Source organism: Mixophyes fleayi, chromosome 3 (genome assembly GCF_038048845.1).
Source record: "Mixophyes fleayi isolate aMixFle1 chromosome 3, aMixFle1.hap1, whole genome shotgun sequence".
NCBI lineage: Eukaryota > Metazoa > Chordata > Amphibia > Anura > Limnodynastidae > Mixophyes > Mixophyes fleayi.
In genome coordinates this window covers 81,090,834-81,110,522 of record NC_134404.1, presented here as the reverse complement: position 1 = coordinate 81,110,522, position 19,689 = coordinate 81,090,834, and the positions used below count along the sequence as shown (strand labels likewise).

The 19,689-nt window shown below is 42.3% G+C and overlaps 2 protein-coding genes across 3 annotated transcripts in view; one reads left to right on the top strand and one right to left on the bottom strand.

The window, feature by feature from the left end:
• Positions 1-8,239, bottom strand: part of HLTF (helicase like transcription factor) — a 110,659-nt gene extending 102,420 nt beyond the window's left edge. Inside the window, exons 1-2 of one of the 2 annotated variants that reach the window (XR_012689573.1) lie at positions 7,973-8,239; positions 7,222-7,423 (exon numbers count right to left, since the gene is read on the bottom strand). Coding sequence is in view for 1 of the 2 variants with exons in the window: in XM_075201898.1 (XP_075057999.1) it covers positions 7,222-7,423; positions 7,973-7,992 (222 nt within the window). In the remaining variant the exon portion in view is untranslated. The remainder of the gene's footprint in view (positions 1-7,221; positions 7,424-7,972) is intronic. The other variant, XM_075201898.1, reaches the window with a different exon arrangement.
• A 59-nt stretch (positions 8,240-8,298) lies between these two features.
• The window catches only part of HPS3 (HPS3 biogenesis of lysosomal organelles complex 2 subunit 1), a 46,533-nt gene continuing 35,142 nt past the window's right edge, over positions 8,299-19,689 (top strand). Inside the window, exons 1-4 of the mRNA XM_075201897.1 lie at positions 8,299-8,489; positions 8,620-9,021; positions 12,557-13,042; positions 13,639-13,825. Coding sequence (XP_075057998.1) covers positions 8,805-9,021; positions 12,557-13,042; positions 13,639-13,825 — 890 coding nt within the window. The 5' untranslated portion in view covers positions 8,299-8,489; positions 8,620-8,804. The remainder of the gene's footprint in view (positions 8,490-8,619; positions 9,022-12,556; positions 13,043-13,638; positions 13,826-19,689) is intronic.

The following is a 19,689-nucleotide window of genomic DNA, read 5'->3' as shown; positions in this document are numbered from 1 at the left end:
CTCAGGAGTTCTTGTCACTTTAACTGTTAAGTCTTTGGGCTCCTCCCATGCTATGCCCCTCCTCTCCAGAGAGATCCTCAGTTTTGACTAACAAAGAGTGAACTTAAGGAGGTAATATAACCTAGACAGGTCTTAATAATAAAGAACCATAATCAAAATTTCCACACACAGAACTATATACAGAGCAAGGGAGGGTGCGCAGTGTCCCCCAATAGAGTCAGAGAAATGGATTTTACAGTGAGTAAAAATCTTATTTTCTCTTCCCTGCCATTGGGGGACACTGCGAGACATTGGGGATATACCAAAGCTTCCTCAAGGGTGGGAATGCTCTGGACCAGCTGCACGCATAATCCTGCGACCAAAGCTTGCATCAGCCGATGCAAAGCCCTGAAGTCTGTAAAATTTTGTGAATGTGTGCACAGAAGACCAAGTTGCCGCTCTACACAACTGTTCTGCAGACGCGCCGTGCCTAGCCGTCCAGGAGGCACCCGCTGCCCTAGTAGAATGTGCCCTTAAAGTCTGCAGAACGGCTAGAGAAGCTGAAACATAAGCCTCACGAATCGTGGACGTAATCCACCGAGCAATTGACTGCTTTGAAGCAGGCCAGCCTCATTTATTGGCGTCATATAAAACGAAAAGATAACTGGTCTTTCTAACCTGCGCTGTACGATCTACGTAAATCTGTAGAGCTCGCACCACATCCAAGTACTGCATAGACCCTTCTGAAGAGTCCCTCTTTGCTTTAAAAGCCGGGACGACAATCTCCTGGTTCAGGTGGAATCTAGAAACCACTTTAGGAACAAAAGACGGCTTGGTCCGAAGGACTGCCCTGTCTGCGTGAAAAATAAGAAAAGGAGGGTCACAGTGAAGTGCCCCAAGCTCAGACACTCTTCATGCTGAAGCTATGGCCAACAAAAATACAGTCTTCTATGTAAGATACCGTAAATCAACAGACTGTAAAGGCTCAAACGGATGTTTAGAAAGAGCCCAAAGAACCAAATTTAGATCCCAGGGCTCGACAGGATGGCAAAAAGGAGGTTGTATACGCAACACACCCTGTAAAAATGTCTTGATATCTGCATATTCAGCAATCTTTTGCTGAAAATAGACAGAAAGGGCGGATATTTGCCCCTTGAGGGAACTAAGCCGCAAACCCTTCTGAATTCCGTCCTGAAGAAAATCCAGGACACGGGAAATCTTAAATTTTGAGGAATGAAAACCCTTGGATTAACACCACACAATATATATACGTCTTACACACTCTATAATAAATAGCAGATGACGCAGGCTTTCTGGCCCTAATCATAGTGTTTATGACCTGTTGAGAGAAACCCTTAGCCTTAAGTATTAGGGTTTCAATAGCCAGGCCGTCAAAGCCAGCTGATCCAAACCTTGGTAAAGGAATGAACCCTGACCCAGAAGATCTGCCTGCATGGCAAGCCGAAATGCAGGAGCTTCTGCTAATAACAGCAGATCTGAGAACCACGCTCTGCGTGGCCAGAATGGAGCTATGAAAATTGTGGGAACTTTCTCCCTCTTCACCTTCTTTAGCACCCGCGCAATCATTGGAATGGGCGGGAAAATGTACACCATCCGGTAATGCCAAGAGGCTGACATGGCATCTACTATTTCTGCCGCTGGGTCTCGTGCTCTTGCGCTGTAGCGCGGCACCTGATGGTTCAGACTGGACGCCATCAGGTCTATCTCCGGACGGCCCCAACGCTCCACCAGTAGGGAGAATACCATTCCCCGGGATGAAGGGTGTGTCTGCTTCCCAATTCTTCACCCCCGGAATGTGAATGGCTGAAATCCTGGGGACCTGATGTTCTGCCCACGCTAGTATGCGTCTGGCCTCTCGCATAGCAGCCGCGCTGAGAGTGCCCCCGATGATTTATGTACGCTACCGTGGCGGCATTGTCAGACTGAATCTGAAGAGGTTTTCCGCTTAGAAATTCTTGTGCTCCTATCAGAGTGTTGTACACTGCTCTGAGCTCCAGAATGTTTATTGGAAGACGTGATTCCTGAGGGGACCAGAGACCCTGAAGCCTCAGGGTTCCTGTTACTCCCCCCCATCCCAACAGACTGGCGTCTGTTGTGACTAGATTCCAAGACCATACCTGTAAGGATTGGCCTCTCTCCAAGTTGGATCGGGACGGCCACCAGACCAGAGAGCCTTTTGGCTGTGGACAGACAAACCATCTGTTTGTCCAAATTTGTCTGAGACCCTGACCACTTCCGCAGGATCTCTCCTTGAAGTGGACGGGAGTGAAATTGAGCAAAAGGAACTGCCTCGAATACCGAGACCATTGTCCCCAGGAGCTTCATGCAACCGAGAACCGAGACACTCCTCTTCCTCAGCATGGCTCTGGTCCTTGCCTGCAAAGCTAAGACTTTTTCTGCTGGAAGATAAACTCTCAGTAATTGAGTATCGAAAAGCAGACCCAAGAAGCGCATCTGCTGAGTTGGCACCAGCGATGACTTGGGTAAATTCAACACCCAACCGTGCTTCTGAAGAAACTGTATAGCAGTCTGAATCTGTTGGGATAAAAGGACCGCAGACGGTGCCTTCAACAGAAGGTAGTCTAGGTAAGGGACAATTGTTATGCCCTTCTGGTGCAATAGACTGGCCATGATTGCCATGATCTTGATAAAGACTCTGGGAGCGGTAGCCAGGCCGAAGGGGAGTGCCCTGAACTGAATGCGCCTTTCCTACCGCGAACCAAAGGAGCTTCTGGTGTCCTTCCCAGATCGGTACACATAGGTAGGCATCCTTGATGTCTAATGATGCCAAAAACTCCCCTTTTTCTATCCCTGCTATCACAGAGCATAGGGATTCCATGCGAAATTTTGAATCTTCAGCTGCTTGTTTAGAGACCGAAGATTCAGGATGGGCTGGTAGGATGCGTCTGGTTTTGGCACCAGGAAGAGGTTTGAATAAAAATCCCGCCCCCTTTCTAGAGGAGGAACCTGCACTATTACTTGAGCAGTAAGGAGCTTTTGCATGGCTTCCTGAAGTGCTACATGTCTGAGGGGGCAAGAGAGGAGTGACGAAGAACCTGTGAGGAGGGGAGTGGGCTAGGTCTATGACGTAGCCCCGGGACACAACTCCTCGAACTCAGAGATCCGTCGTGGATTTCCACCACTGATCCCTGAATAGAAGAAGACGCGCCCCCACCTGATGCTCCCCCTGAAGAAGTAAGTCACGCGGAGGGCTTGTCTGCTGGACGAGCAGAACCTCTCCTTGCTGTACCTCTACCTCCTCTGCCTCTAATAGCCAATGATCTAGACGCCTAGGAATGCCCTCTATTAAAGGCACCTCCCCCTCGGGAAAAACTCCGAAAGGAACGAAATCTACCCTGACGGGGTCTGTTTGAAACCGTGGGTAGAGCAGTACTCTTTCCTCCCATGGTCTCCTGAATAACCCTTTCGAGCTCTGCCCCGAATAGAGTTAGTACGTCAAAGGGTAAATTCTCTAAAGCTCTTTTAGAGTCTGCGTCCACTGACCAAGTCCGTAACCATAGGTTACGACGAGCTGCTACAATAAGAGCCGAGGCCTTAGCATTTACAGAAACTGCATCCATTGCAGCATTAGCTACATACTCCGAAGTTTCTAGTACATGCTCTGTTAGATTTATTAGCTCTGTACGCGGAGTGTTATCTCAAAGGCCTCTAATCAAAGACTCCATCCATAACTGCACCGCCTTGTTAGCCCATGCTACAGCCATATTAGGCCTAAACAAACTTCCCACAGCGGTATAGGCTGAACGAAGAGCCAGATCACACTTCTTATCAGTGTAATCCTTAAGGGTTATCCGCTCCTGGACAAGGATAGCTGAAGATAAAGCTAAGCGGGCTACCGGTGTGTCCACCCTAGGCAAAGTCTCCCATTTTACTGTGTCCTCAGGGGGCAGAGGATAAAGGGACTTAAATTTTCCCGGGATCATAAACTGCTTATTTGGCTTCTGCCAAGCTTCAGAAATAATCTCCAACATTTCTGGAGAATGCGGGAAAATTGCTAACTGTGCCTTAGGTCTTTTAAATAAGGATATACCCTTAGGTGCTGCAGGCTCAGGATCAGCTATCCCTAAGGCATGCCTGATTCCCACAATAAGACTGTCCACGCTCGTGGACCCAGAGTCAGAATCATAGATAGCGTCCCCTTCTGGTTCGATATCTACCTCACCTTCCTCGGCTGAGGAGAGATCTGAAACCTGATCTATTTCCAGACCTGCATCTGAAATGGCTCTCTTACCCCTCTGGGAAATGGAAACTAGCCTATCTTCCCTCTGGGTAGGCCCTGCCTGTGATGCGGAAGCATTCTCGTCAGACTGGCTGCCTGCAAGAGTAAGTGTGGTAGTGTTGTCACGTACCTCTATTGCCCGAAGCATCACGGCCGTCATTTTCTCCATAGCCGAATAAAAAGACCTCATCCAGGGCGGTTCCACCATTGCAGAGGATCCCTCCTGGGCCGAGTTGTCTCGCCTCTGAGCGTCCGCAGTAGAAGCTGCGCAAAGGGCGTTTCGGTCTGTGTGGCCAACAGAAAGTTTTGTGTCACATTTTGAACAGGTATAATACATTGCAGCAGGCACAGAACTACCCTTGCCTTTAGCTGTGCCCTTCTTCTGCTTCTTAAAATAATTATTAAAAGAAATGCAGACAAAATTAAGGCGACACAATATAAGAGTCCTGTGTTAGGAAGTCTCTAAAAGAGCACCACTCCAAATAATACCACAAGTTCAATATAGTACTGTCTGTGAAAATTCCCTTAATATGAAATAACTCACAAGACCAAACAAACAAAAATATACACTCCCCCAAATGCTCACCAACGATACAGGCCTGCAGCGATTAGGGCATCTAAAAATCTTCCAGGGAGGAGAGGCAGAGCAGAGGCTTAGATTTTTTCCAGCAGAGCTGCACGCTTCTTAATGGTGGCTAGTCTCCGTTGCCTGCGCGGGAAGAACCGAAACAGGAAGCCCCTGTTCATTCCTCCCCTTCCTGCGCTGCCTCGCTCTGCCCCCTGAACACTCACTGGCGCCATCCTCCAATGGCCGCCAGGAGTGAAAAGTCAGCGCGCCCAATTCAAACATGCCCAGCACCGCGCTACTTTTCCTATAAAGCAGCCGCTCACCTCAGCGAGTGTGAGCGCTGCATCTGTCCCCAATGCTCGTTGACTAGGGAGAGCAGGGACCTGCCGGGCCGGATCGCTGCAGGGGGGAGGGGAGGCCGATGCAGCTTCACTCCCCCGCTGATACTGCACAGTCACACTGCTGTCTTACCTTCCCACAGCGGTATTATCAAACGTCCTGTAGACCGTTGCTGTACCTCTACCCATCTCCTAATAAACTAATGGCCCTTAGTTAATAACTGCCGGCAGAGGTGCTAGTAAAGTGAGCGCTAGGCTTCACTTACCTGCGCTGGGATGCAGAGTGAGCAGAGCCAAGTCCTACTCACTCTGCTGGGTCTTCTAGGATCCCGCGCTGCACCTATGCACCTATAAATGGATAGGAAAAAAAATAAAAACATGAAAGCTATCTGCTAAACTGAGTATAGGCAGGAGCCTATAGTCCAGTGACTGAACTCTAAGTCACTTACTAAAAACTGAGGATCTCTCTGGAGAGGAGGGGCATAGCATGGGAGGAGCCCAAAGACTTAACAGTTAAAGTGACAAGAACTCCTGAGCCCACTACTATACCCCAATGTCTCGCAGTGTCCCCCAATGGCAGGGAAGAGAAAATGGCTGTTTTTGTGGTGCTTCTATAGTAAGGCCCGTCAGCCTCATAATGTCTCCTTTTTGGGCCGAAAAGTGATCCCCTGCCCTCCTCCGCATCTGCGGGGGAGTGGTATGATCTGAATTAGGAATGGCCGCCCACATTTGCAGCGTTCAACGCTCTCTGTCTAATGGCAGCGCCGGACATCTAGTGCGATGCTTTTTGGTTTTCTTTTTTTAAATATACAATATCTATAATAGAAAAAAAAAAGTAGGTACTTAGCTCCATGAGGTTTAGTACACCGTGTCTCAGAGAAAGGAGCCCGTCAGCAAGTTTGTATCTGCAGCCTCTTCGTCTCTTCCCGCTTCAGGAATAGTCCATGTAGCCTGCCAGGACAGGGGAAGCTCAGTTCTCCCCCTCCTTCATGAAGGGTCTGTAGTGGTACCTGCTGGCTGTGGTGCTGCTTCTATATGTTTAAGTGCAGCACAGCCATTACACATATGTCTCTTTGCTAACAAAGATGGCACCAAAAATGTGTACTCAAGTACCTCCCTTGCTCTGAAGAGCGAGTGTACAATCCATCCAAATGGCAGGCGCCATTTATTGAGTACCGGCGCTCTCTGCCAACAATGGTAGCGCCGATACCCTTAACTGTAGTGACCTCATGGTCTCTATGCAAGGAAGGGGCTCCCATGTGACAGCAGTCCCTGAGACCGCTGGCAGCACTTGTCATGAAGCGCTAGCAGCGAGAGCCATCCTGCTCTCACTGAACTTTGTCGGCTGCAGCTGTTTTCAACATAGGAGTCCCCTGTCAGTTCTGCATAGCCAGTGTATGTGCTACAGTGCAACATAGACACAGGTAGTAAAATAAATGAAAATCAGCATCATCACCATTTATTTATATAGCGCCACTAATTCTGCAGCGCTGTACAGAGAACTCACATCAGTCCCTGCCCCATTGGGGCTTACAGTCTAAACCCCCTAAGACAGACAGACAGACAGACACACAGAGTACGGTCAATTTGTTAGCAGCCAATTAACCTACCAATATGTTTTTGGAGTGTGGGAGGAAACCCACGCAAACATGGGGAGAAAATACAAACTCCACACAGATAAGGCCATGATCGGGAATTGAACTCATGACCGCAGTGCTGTAAGGCAAAAGTGCTAACCATTTAGGCACTGTGCTGCCCAAAATAGAACGAAATTAAAATAAAATCAGCAAGATGTACCTGCAGAGCAGCCACAGTAAGCCCAACTCCTTGGGCACTAAACAAACAATGAGGCTAGAGGGGGTTGCAGAGAGGAGGAGTTCTGTCAGCAAGTATTAAACAAATTAATTAACTTGTTAAGTGCCAACTCCAAGCTCCCCTCATACAACCCATGGTAGCAGTGTCCCCCAGATTGGATGAAAGAGAAAAAGGATTTGCATGACCTTTTTGACATTTTCTTAAGTTATTCATTCTGTCCTTTGAGACACTTACGTACTTTTAATACTCATTACACTTACCACCCCTGCATAGTACCGCAAACCAACCACATTCCCTCTTATGGATCCAAATAACACTTGAGAATCCAAATCCTCCTCTGCAGATGTAGACTCGTCCGCTGCTGGCACGATATCCTGCTCCACATCAAAAAATATATCTGGAGAGGCCTGGTGTCCATGTCTGACATACTGTGTAGACTGCAGGAATTTCCAAGAAGAGCCCCTGTAAAGAGTACAAGAAGTTAAGGAGGCAGCGTTAGACTAATTACCACATATATCAGATTATACATTGTCCAGCAGTTAGACTTCAAGTCCCAGCAGGAGGCCAACTAGAAACACACGTGTAAGTTCATAACAACAGAAGGGCCTTTGTTAACTACATCTAATATACAAGACATACACCAATACCTCTAATATACAAGACATACACCAATACCTCTAATATACAAGACATACACCAATACCTCTAATATACAAGACATACACCAATACCTCTAATATACAAGACATACACCAATACCTCTAATATACAAGACATACACCAATACCTCTAATATACAAGACATACACCAATACCTCTAATATACAAGACATACACCAATACCTCTAATATACAAGACATACACCAATACCTCTAATAAACAAGACATACACCAATACCTCTAATATACAAGACATACACCAATACCTCTAATATACAAGACATACACCAATACCTCTAATATACAAGACATACACCAATACCTCTAATAAACAAGACATACACTAATACCTCATATATCCCCAGGACATCTTATCATACAGTTATAGACCACAACAACGAGATAAGGCCTCAGCACTGACTATCGGTGCCCAGTAATTCCCCGCTCTCCAGACATCTACAATATGATCCGGGTTCGCGTCTTTCAGCCAATTAGCATCGGGGGTATCACACGCCGACCAATGAAAAGTCAGGCAGATAAAGGTAACCAATGAGAAACGAGCAGGCGGGCTGGTCTTGGTGTACGGCAGTTCTGTGTTTACAGATGTAGCTGAATTCCCACCAGCATCGGCAGTGTATGGGTTAAGTGCTCGGCTCTTTAGACGCAGGGACATGTGACATTATAATGAACGTCACATGCTGCACCAGGAAGAGGGGGGAGTCCTGGCTTGTACTGAGTACTCATCCTGTCACACAGTGATATTAATACTATTATAACATCACATCCAGTGAGGATCCCGGCTAGAGAGTGTGCCCCTGATCTCCAGAGCTACCACCCTGCAGTCATTATAATGAGGAGGAGAACAGGGTAAGGATGCTGTCACTAATATATTCAGTGCTGCCAGGGGTGCAGTGTATGATTACAGTAATGAGAGAAGATACTTTTACTTTTTCTTTTTGTCAATATGCTTTTTTTTCTTTGTTTTGTTTATCTATAGGTCTACAGAGGACCTTTCGTCTTGTTACAGTGACATATCTGGGCAACAATTGTCTTTTGGGCTCTAGGTAGTTCCCTGCTTTGACCATCCTTGGAACCAAACCTGTCACAAATTACGAGGATGTCTAAGTGGAGAGATTCGTAAAATCTATAGAGTTGCTGTGAATTAAATCTGCAAGAACAAAAATGGTGCAGCTCTACAATTGCCATCCTTTTGGCTCGCAAAGGATTGTGCCCACCAAGCAGGTGCCAGAGGTCTTTTGCTGTGGTCGGGATAGTGTGTTTGTGACCTGTGCTGGTGGTTGTAAAGTGGAAGTATTCAAGGTGTGCAAGGAGCAATGCCAACCAGTGTGCAGCTTTAACACCCTGGGGAAAGTGCTGCATATGAGTTACAGTGATGTAGGTAAGTCTGGGGCATTGGCTTGGTTAATTGACTACTAAAGGACCGTAAAATGTTAACAGATATAGATGTAAAAGAGCTGTGAATTACTCTCTCAACATTATGGGGCAGATTCAATTTGGCTGAATTGCCATGATGTGTCCCTGGAACAGTCCATGGAGACACATTGTCTCAATGTTTTAACTCAAGCCTCCATTAATTTTACATCATCATCATCATCACCATTTATTTATATAGCACCACTAATTCTGCAGCGCTGTACAGAGAACTCACTCACATCAGTCCCTGCCCCATTGGGCTTACAGTCTAAATTCCCTAACACACACACACACACACACACACACACAGTCAATTTGTTAGCAGCCAATTAACCTACCAGTATGTTTTTGGAGTGTGGGAGGAAACCAGAGTACCCAGAGGAAACCCACACAAACTCCTCACAGATAAGGCCATGGTTGGGAATTGAACTCATGACTCCAGTGCTGTAAGGCAGAAGTGCTAACCACTATGCCACCACACATCCCATATAGATCTGAGGAGAAAAGAAGTGGAGATTTGTTACCATAATGGTCGGCAATGTGTGCAGCCAGACATTGAGGCGATGTCCGGTGGCACCTTGCACCGTGTTAGACCAAGTTGCAGTAAGGCTGCGGTTATGGGGGAGGCTCTGTAGTACATTGTTAGAACTGATGAGGTGGACTGTGTAGGCAAACTAAAGTTGACCAAAGGAATGTTGGTTTATTTACTTTACAGACTCAGAATCTACTTGAACTAAAAACATTTGTTAGGACAATCTTCTAATAAGTTTATATAATTTTTACAGACTGGTAAATGTGAATCTACAAACCATGTCATTTTGATTATGTGGGTTGAGTCACAAATCCTTGAACTTCCAAAAGCACTTTAAATAGTTGATTTGTTATTTAACTAGTGCCCTCCTGTATAGCTATTTCCTATTAAACTGATGGCCTAAAGAAAACCGAGCTAAAGCTGACTACCTACCTTTACAACCTGTTGCTTGACCCTGATCAGTTTGACCACTTACATGAGTGACCAAATTGGACGACATTTGAAAGTTTGAGTGTCCGGATATTTCGGTGTCACTGAGGTTTATTAGCTCAGTTGGATGAGAACTGTACACAAAAGCAGGTTTGTCATCCTCCGACCATATTTACCAACATGTCCGATAATGATTCTATGGATTTTGATAGGATCGTTATTAAGCATAAGTGCCCAATATTGCTACTTGTTTGGACAGCATTATCTTAAAGCTTCCCTCACATGTTAACATTTTTTTTTTAAACCAATCTCTATATTATTATAAATTGTCTAAATTTCATTTGTTTCTCCACACATAGTACACAATTTTTTATGCTTGCCTATATAATTAGAAACTGCAGTGCATCAGGAAAAAAAATACTTCACATATGCAAAGATTTTCTAGTTTCATTTTTGCAGAGCATATTTGCTGCAGTAACGAACTGTACAAATGTAGCACATTCACAGCAGTTTGATTGCATTAAGATAAATGCTCAACTCATTGTATGAATATTATACAGTGTGAACCATTGCATGTTTTTCTGTCCAAATCAATTGAAATCAGTGAGATCATATGATAAAATTGTAACACGTGGTTATTTTAAAGCTTAACACACATGCATCAATTTTCTTGCTTTATTATTTTTTTTTGGACGATTACATTAATGTACAATGGCCTAATTGTACAATTGAGACATGCATAATAATAATTATATTATCCTTTATAGGGTGCCACAAATGGTCCACAGTGCCATACAGAGGGCTAACAACAAAAGAACATGGTGTTGTAACAATATAATCATCATCATCACCATTTATTTATATAGCGCCACTAATTCCGCAGCGCTGTACAGAGAACTCACTCACATCAGTCCCTGCCCCGTTGGAGCTTACAGTCTAAATTCCCTAACACACACACATATACACAGACAGACACGGGTCAATTTGTTAGCAGCCAATTAACCTACCAGTATGTTTTTGGAGTGTGGGAGGAAACCGGAGCACCCGGAGGAAACCCACGCAAACACGGGGAGAACTCTCAATAAAGCTAATTATAGCCTAAATGGGTGCATGGGGCATTATAAATTGATTATTTTATGGCCGTTTTATTTATTTATTTTTTATTTATTTTATAGATCAAAAAAATAAAACCCTACTTCACACGTTACCACTTTAAAATGTCTGAACATTTTAGTGAATGTAATACAGCATAATTTTAAGTTAATTTAACCTATTGCAAGATTACAATACACACTCTTCAAGCTAATACCTTTGGTTGAAAAATCATTGGAATATTGATATGTTTCATGACACACACACACACTTTTATAATTAGCTAAAACATGACCAGATTGTAATCGGTGTGTCTGTCTTCGGCTAAAGCTACATTGGTGATAGTGCTCTGCTATCATTCACACAACCTGCCTGCTTTTCTGTAACGATCAGTTCTCTGTGCCAATTCTTTCCCAGCAATCGGACAAATACAGTGTGTTCCAGTTCCCACAGGGGGCTGGCAGCTGCACAAGGGGGAACATGGCGCAGGGCACTATTGTCATTGTGTTCCTAGCCTTAGAATTTGTACATACAAAATGGTATGAAACTAGATTTCTGTTGGAATACACCTCGCCATTGATTTAAAAAAGATGTGTGTTTATAATTTCTATTGTAATGATTGTAGAAGCCACATTGGCGTAATATGTTTTAATAGTGCAGAGCTATATTGCAAATGTAATTGTTATTTTACTGTAACTTACAATGTGTTCACTTTAGCATGTTACATGCTTTGGTGTTTTACTTCTCAGTGCAAAACGCTATATAAGTACCCCACTTATTTTTTTCCCCTTTTCTTTTGCTGTACCCTCCGTTTTGAGTTCAGTATAAAATGATTATGGAAAAAAAAATATGTTCACACTTAGGGGCAGATTTAATTCGGCCACGTTGGTCTAGGATTAACTTGCCATTAGTACTATTCATCATCATCATCACTACTTTTAATACAGTAATATAAACCCAGATTTTTACTCGCGCCCCCTGAGAGGTGTAAGCAAAAATCAGCGTTAAAATTCCAATACTAAAGGTAATACTGTGCACTTTTACCGTACTAACGGTAATAGTGTGCAGGCCGCGTTATTCTAGGAATTGGCCCCTTACAGTTTCCATATGTTATTTTATTTTTTATTTTTTTTATTTGGCTAAATGCATGTAAACGGAGAGAAATGGTATCAATAGTCAACGAGTCAGTACATATATTAAAGAATTTTAATTTGTTTATTATGCATTATGGTTAAGCACTTCATTTAGATACAGTCTGTAGTATTTTCATCCATTTGCCACATGAAACTTATTCAGAGTACATCCATTTAGTGTTAAGAACACATGTTTAAAGTCTGTAATATAATTAATTTTCAAAGTATTCCATAAACGCATCTAAACTCTTAGGTTATGTACAATATGACCTCCTCCTACATAAACTCATTTCTGTCATGCTTTTACCCCTCAGGAGACTACTTGGTTACAATTGAGGAGAAAAACAACATTTCCTCTCTGCGGACATATGTGAACTGTAGATGTCAGTCTACTGGGAGCTCCCGGGTCAGTGTGCGGATGGTTGGGCTCCAGTTAGACTCTCTTCATACTGGAGTCTCAAAAGACCAAATGGAAATCATAGAAATGCCGCTTTCTGAAAATCCACTCTGTGTCTCTTCTTGTCCTATGCGAGGAGACCTCCTGGTTGGCTGCAAGAACAAGCTAATGGTCTTCAGCTTGAAGTACATGTCTATCCATGATCAACCAGTGCTCGATTTTGACAGATCCCTGGTTTTACACATTACTGGAATTGTACCTACACAGGTGTCTTTTTGTGCTGGTTATATTGGTATCTTGAGTGACCTAGAAGTCTTAGTGTTTAGGCTGGTCTCTGAGCCCCTGACAGGATCCCCGGCTAGACCCACAAATCTGACAAAGCTAGAAACATTGTCAGAAAAAGGTAACAAATCTAAAAAAATATTTTTCTTTTATTATTTTTTTTAACCTGCGGGTTCCTTTGCAACATCCAACAACTTCATGTGCTCAATATAACTTTTATAAATCTGAATCTAATATACCCATATATTTTAGAGCTAGTATTGTGGTTTGTGTGTATGATATTACCTGATTTTTGTGATACTGCTTACCCTGCCACTTAAACAGTTGTAAACTACGTCCTGCTCTTCTTCATAGTACAAGCACCTTATTGCTCATAAAGACGTAATATTTTATTTTTTATTTACACTATATGCTGATTTATCCTTTGTTCCTTTGGAATGCTTTGCTGTACGCTACATACAAGTGGAAAGTATTACTGTAATCTTTATGCACATGTGCTCTTTTGTTTCTGAGCTCCATTCATATCATAGTGAGCACAATGCTAATGAAATAGGGATCGTTTTAAAAAGGGGAAGACATATTTTTTATATATATATATATATATATATATATATATATATATATATGTATATGTGTGTGTGTGTGTGTGTGTGTGATCAAAATGTAGTTATTGACCATTTAACATTTTATTAATCTTATTTGTGTAAACTTTTTCAGGTAGTAGAGACGCTCTCTGCCTGCCATCATCTCATCCGTTAGAGTGTGAGGATTTTGTCATGTGTGATAGGCCTTTGGAACTTGTTGGTGAAGAATGTAAACCCGGCAACATTGTAGTGACTCCAGAGTCAACAGGATTGTCCATCGATACGCAAAGTCCTTTCTACGTGAATTACATGTTGTACAGGTAATTTCCATATACAGTGAAGGAGAAATGAGCAACAGAAACTTAAGGGGATTAAATCGGACATTTTCCATTAAAAACTAACTCGCATTAGCTCTGTAAAAGCTAATTTGTGTTTGGTTACTATGTCATACTGTAGGTTTACATTTTGTTAGTAAATAAATCCCAATGACTGTTACTCTAAAGCAGTGTTGGGTAACAGGCGTCCCTCTGAGCTTTCAACTGCGGCCTCCATCTCAACCCTACTTTATGGCATTATTCCTTTTCTTTGCGTTATGCCCCATCAGCTCCAGCTCTTATTCTTTGCTTTATGCCTCGCTAGCTTAACCTGTGGCCCCCATCCTTTATTCTGAGCTTGGGGGTAATGAGGGCCACACATGCAGCCTTGAGATGTGTCAAGGTTACATAATCACTGCTATGAAATGTTGCTTGTTTGGGAAGATTCTCTGCTGGGTTTCTGTGCAGTTGGTAATTGGTTTTGGGGGATGGTCTAGTTGTTTATACAGCATGTTATGGTGAACATTTAGACACTTTGGTGTGCAATGCTCCTTTATATAGTTTATTAAAGATTTTTTGGTTTTTGTTTTGTTAAAAGCTTAATAACATAGTAACAACATGTAATAATAAAACATTCTGTTTTTACTCGGGTATGGTATTTTGGTGCAGCAACACTTATACCTCCCAAGTTTTTTGTGGTTTTTGTTTTTGTTTTGTTTTTTGTTTTTTTTGTTTTATTTTGTTCAGATGGGAAAATGAATAGTTGTTGTACATAGCACAATTGTTGTTTTACTATTAAATCTACCTTTTCTAAACAATAATTATTTTATTTTCTGAACAGATAGTATGCAGCTGTTTTTGTTTTTTTTTTGTTTTTCAACATTTTTATTGAAGTTCATATATGTACAAAATAAATACAAGATTCAAATAAGAGACCAATGTCTGGTATAGAGAACATACATGTAGTCGTAACGTTTCATATTTGCGACAGGTGAGACATGCATGCAGCTCTTTTAAAGCTGTACTACCCAGGCTCTACCAGATGCAGGGGTAGGGTGGAAATTTCCCCGGGGCCTCAAAATTTTTAAACTTATTGTTTTTGTGTTCTGACTTTTTTTTTTTTTTTTTTTAAATCTATATTTATCCATTTGCTAATTTGGCAATTTCCAAGTAATAAAAGTTCAAATCTAACACCTAAACATGTTAATTGGTTAAACTGGCACAAAGCGCAGCATTGGAACTGACCTCTCTGGTGATTCTTATTAAACAAAGAGAAAAGAAAATGACCTTAAGGGGCAGTCATGAATGGAAATAGACAACATATATATTTGCATTATATTGATATGTTGATGATATTAAAATCATTCTTTATTGTGTACCAATTTAGAACGTACTTCTAGTAGCGAAATATTTAAAATTTGTGATTGAAAACATACATTGATATATATATAAATCAGTTAAAATAGACAATGCTTTATTGTCTAGCCGCGAGGCTACTCTGATATTCTTATATAATGATTGAGTTAATACTTTCATAAAACCGCTTAGCGGTATAACAATCAACTCCAATTGCAGACTGACACTAAATATGTATCTCCTAAGTATAATCTAGAGATTTACACCTCTATAGTGGGCTATTGATAGGTTAAATCTCTGGTGATTCGTTATGTAAAGATTTTAGAATGCTCAAAATTTTCAATTGAAAAACAGTTTGTCATGTTTTCCATTTTTTGGTGAAATTATCAAAGAAGTTGTTGATCGAGTATTTTAAAAATTGGTAGGATTAAAGTTGGATTTTCAAGATTCCATTGGCTAAACCTACAACAATGAGATCTAACATGGCTGGGAAATACAATGGCATAAAAGCAATTTTGCTGGAACAAAACTCGTACTGTATTTCCTCCAGCTGTGGAAACTAGATATGTTTACTGACCCCCTGTGTTTTGGTTTTGGTTTTTAATCTGGATTAAGTTTGTGTTTTGGATAAAACGCTCTCGCGTGTTTTTTGGTTTTGGATCTGTATTTTTTTGAAAAAATAGCTAAAATCACATAATTTTGCTTTTTTTGTTGCTACACAATTATTATTAACCTCAATAACTAATTTCCAGTTGTTTCGACCACCTCCCAGGTCACTATTATTTTCATCCACTTTCGGACAAAGATTGCAGCGAGCTGGCTGGATGCTAAGCGACAGAGTAACGACAAAAACACACAGCAGTTCATAGCACATCTAGGACACATTGTCACACAGCAGTGGCAGAAAAGAAAAGTGGTGCAAGATGGAATTGTCCTTGGACCCTGCCACCCACCCTTACATAAGATATTTTAAAGGACATGTACAGTTTTACAAAGCAAGTGCTCCAGTGACAAGCAGTTCCACTTTTGTAGGTGAAGTGCTTGGTTTGTTTGGGTCCCCACAAAACAGGCTACCAATAGCTTAGCTGCCTTAAGCCTAACAGTGCTGTCAATGAACTCTATATTATTAAACCATGTCTGCTCGTGCTGCATCTTTAATCTCCTCTCTGAACACCTCCCTCTCATTCCTGCCAAATTTATATAGACACAGGAATGGATATTACAACTGGAGTGGCATTACATCTGCTTCAGGCAGACTGTGACGTGGAACATGTGGGCAGCATGGAAACCATCATGTTGGAATATGCTCCATTGAACAGAGATTTAAACCAATATATAGATGCAGTTGAGGAGACAGTATTTGAGTTAAAACGTGACCCACCAGATGAGATCCCGGATTTAAGAGAGCTTGTACACGAGAGATACACTGTGCTTCAGAAGAATAATACAGAGGAGGCCCTGAGGCAGGACGATAAATATGTACAGTTTAAAAAACAGCTAAGAGACCTGAGAAAGCAAATGGGTGTGTCATCGGCCCCAGCAGACAAAGCTTTGGAAGATGACTATGATCATTATGACATGCGTATATCAGATCTTGTTCCAGACAATGCACTAAAAAAGAGCCATGCACATACACAGCAAAAAGCAAAGTCATCAATGAGCTTCAAATTGACCACAATCCCACAAAATTTTAAATATAGCTAGGTACCTTTGACATAAAGTGCAGATTACAAACACTTTGTGCAATTGTCATCCTTTAGTGCAGAAATCACAGCTAAGGAGCCCGGAATATGGTGAAACACACAATGTTTATTGCCGGATGGTACAAACTGGGTGGTGTAGGTATAGAATGAGGATTGCAGGGAGATGCAGAAAGCAAATACCAGGAACACGGCTGATGCAGGTAAACCGATAATATGAAGAAATCCCGGGGAACAGGTGAACCAGGAGCACAGCAGGGTACAGCACAGCAACACAACAATGACCAGCAAGGTATGCTGGATGTGACAGGTATAAGAAGAGAGAAACACAGCGGCAAGAGATAATTGGTGCAGCAAGTTAACCCCTAGTGAAGAAAGGGATGGCACAATAGCAGCACCTCTGGTGAACAGAGGCACTGCAGAATACATAAAACACAAATCCAAGTTCAGGAGGCTGGAGCTGCCAAAGCAAGCAGCATGTAATGCAGAGGGCTGCAGGCAGATCCTGACTGTACTGATACTGATGAAACAGCAGCAAAGTGGAAGATTTGAGTAATACATATACACATCTATTTAGGCATCCATGCTTATATTACTTCTGCAAGCAATGTTGTTATTTGTTAATAAAACTGTTTTCTTTATACCGTTAAAAATAATAATACTCCTTTGAATAATGATAGTAGGATCAGGTGGAGTTACAGCAGAGGTGTCACTAATTTTGGTCAATTCTTTTATAGTAGACCAGACCAGATGTCAAAATGTTGGGCTGAGTCATCTGCATCATCAATGGATGTCTTGGCAAAAGCTAAGTTTCGCAAAGCGCACAACAGTATATATCACATGTAGGTAACATTGGCACACAGCGGTAGCTGATAGGAAAAGAGGTGCAAGTTGTTTGGGCCCCCATAGAACAAGCTAACAATTGGCCTAAGGTAACTGTTCTGTTAATGAACTCTACTGTGGCAGGTGTTTGCATGCACCAGTGGAAGCAGTTCTTGCCAGTGATGAGTAGAAAGACCATTGTCATCCCTTGGCATAAGACCAAAAAATTAACCTCTTTATAGGTGGAGTTATTTTTACCCAGATCCTGACAACAGTTGACTAGCTATTTTTAGCATTGTAAAACCACAGTCAGTAGAGGTAGGAACCTTAACCATCAAGGAACCTCATCCATGTTATGCCATTTGAAGCGAGTTCATGGAAACCTCTTGGGAAAATCAAAAAATGATGCTAAAAAAAAATAACAGCAAGCACTCCCTTCTCTCAGCTAGATCCCAGCACCTGCAGTCTACTCCCAGACAATGTATAACGCCTTCATCATCAATATCCTCACTGCTGAACGGAGTTAGTCCTGCATCCAAATTGCTAAGGCGAGATGACTCTTCCCCTATCCGGGATTCCTCATAAGACTCCTTGAGCGTTAGTCCTGCTGCTGCTACTGCTCCTGCTGCTGGGGGTGGATCTTCAACCCAGAAGCAGACCAAGAAGAAGACTACTAGTAGTTTACAACAATTGACTGTTAAACAATCCTTTGCAAGAGGAAGCAAGTATGGCAACTGTCACCCAGTCGCAAAGCGGATCACAGGCGCCATGGTGACTATGCTAGTATTAGATCTGCGTCCAATATCCACCATTAATGCAGTATGTTTTAGACAGATAATTGAGGTCCTCTGTCCCTGTTACCAAATTCTCTCTCAACACCATTTTACTGGATAAGCAATTCCTCACCTGTACCAGGAGGTTACAAAAAAAAACTATTGGGCTACAAAATGCCATGCAACCCAGTGTACATTTAACCACAGATATGTGGACAAGCGGAACTGGGAAAACTAAAGATTATATGACAGCCCACTGGGTTGTTAAATCGCCTTCAGCAGCAGCATCTAACAAACAATGCCAAATCTTACAGTGGCAGGCTACTGTGTGTATCATCTGCTTCACTAAGAGGCATACTGCTGATAACCTGTTTGAAAACCTAAGGGATGTCATTGCAACATGGCTTATCCTGCTTGGTCTCTCCTGAGGATATGTGATTTCTTATAACGCCACCAATATTGTTAGAGCATTACAGCGGGGGGAATTCTATCACGTTCCCTGTTTTGCTCACACAATCAACTTGGTGGTACAGAGCTTTTTAAAAAATTACAGCGACATGCAGGAGAATCTGTCTGTGTCCCAAACTATTTCAGGTCATTTTCGGCATTCTGTAACAGCCTGTAGGAGAATGCAGCAGCTGCAAGAAGAAGAGAATTTGAGGGGGAATGTACTTTAGTTTAGCGCAGTGGAGAATACTTTCTGTGTTGTGCAAGGTGCCGAAACCACTCAAAGTAGTCACCTTTGAAGAGAGTGCAGACACTGTTAGCTTGAGTCAAGTGATTCCCCTAATTTAGACTTTTTGAAAAGCAGCTAGAGAAATTGAAGGAGGAATTGAAACAGTAATTCCGGTAACTATGTTGGACTTGTAGATCAAGTACTTTATACGCTTTGCCAGGATCCAAGAGTTATCAACATCTTGAAATCGGATCACTGTGCTTGATCCTAGGTTTAAGAGCTATGTCTTCTCTTTCTTTCCAACTGACCCAGATCTCAAGAGATGCAATGAGCTCCTGGTCAGCAAGCTGACAGCTCAAGTGGTACATGACACAATGACATCTCCTCCTTCAGTTTCCCTGGCAACTGTTACTTGGAAAAAAAACTTGGCTTTCCCAAGACACCCAGTAGTTTATGCAGATGAGACAGCACAACAATTTGACATTTGGTCTGGTCTAAAAGAATTGCCTAAAAATCGTGACCGCTCCGCCGTAAATTGAACTA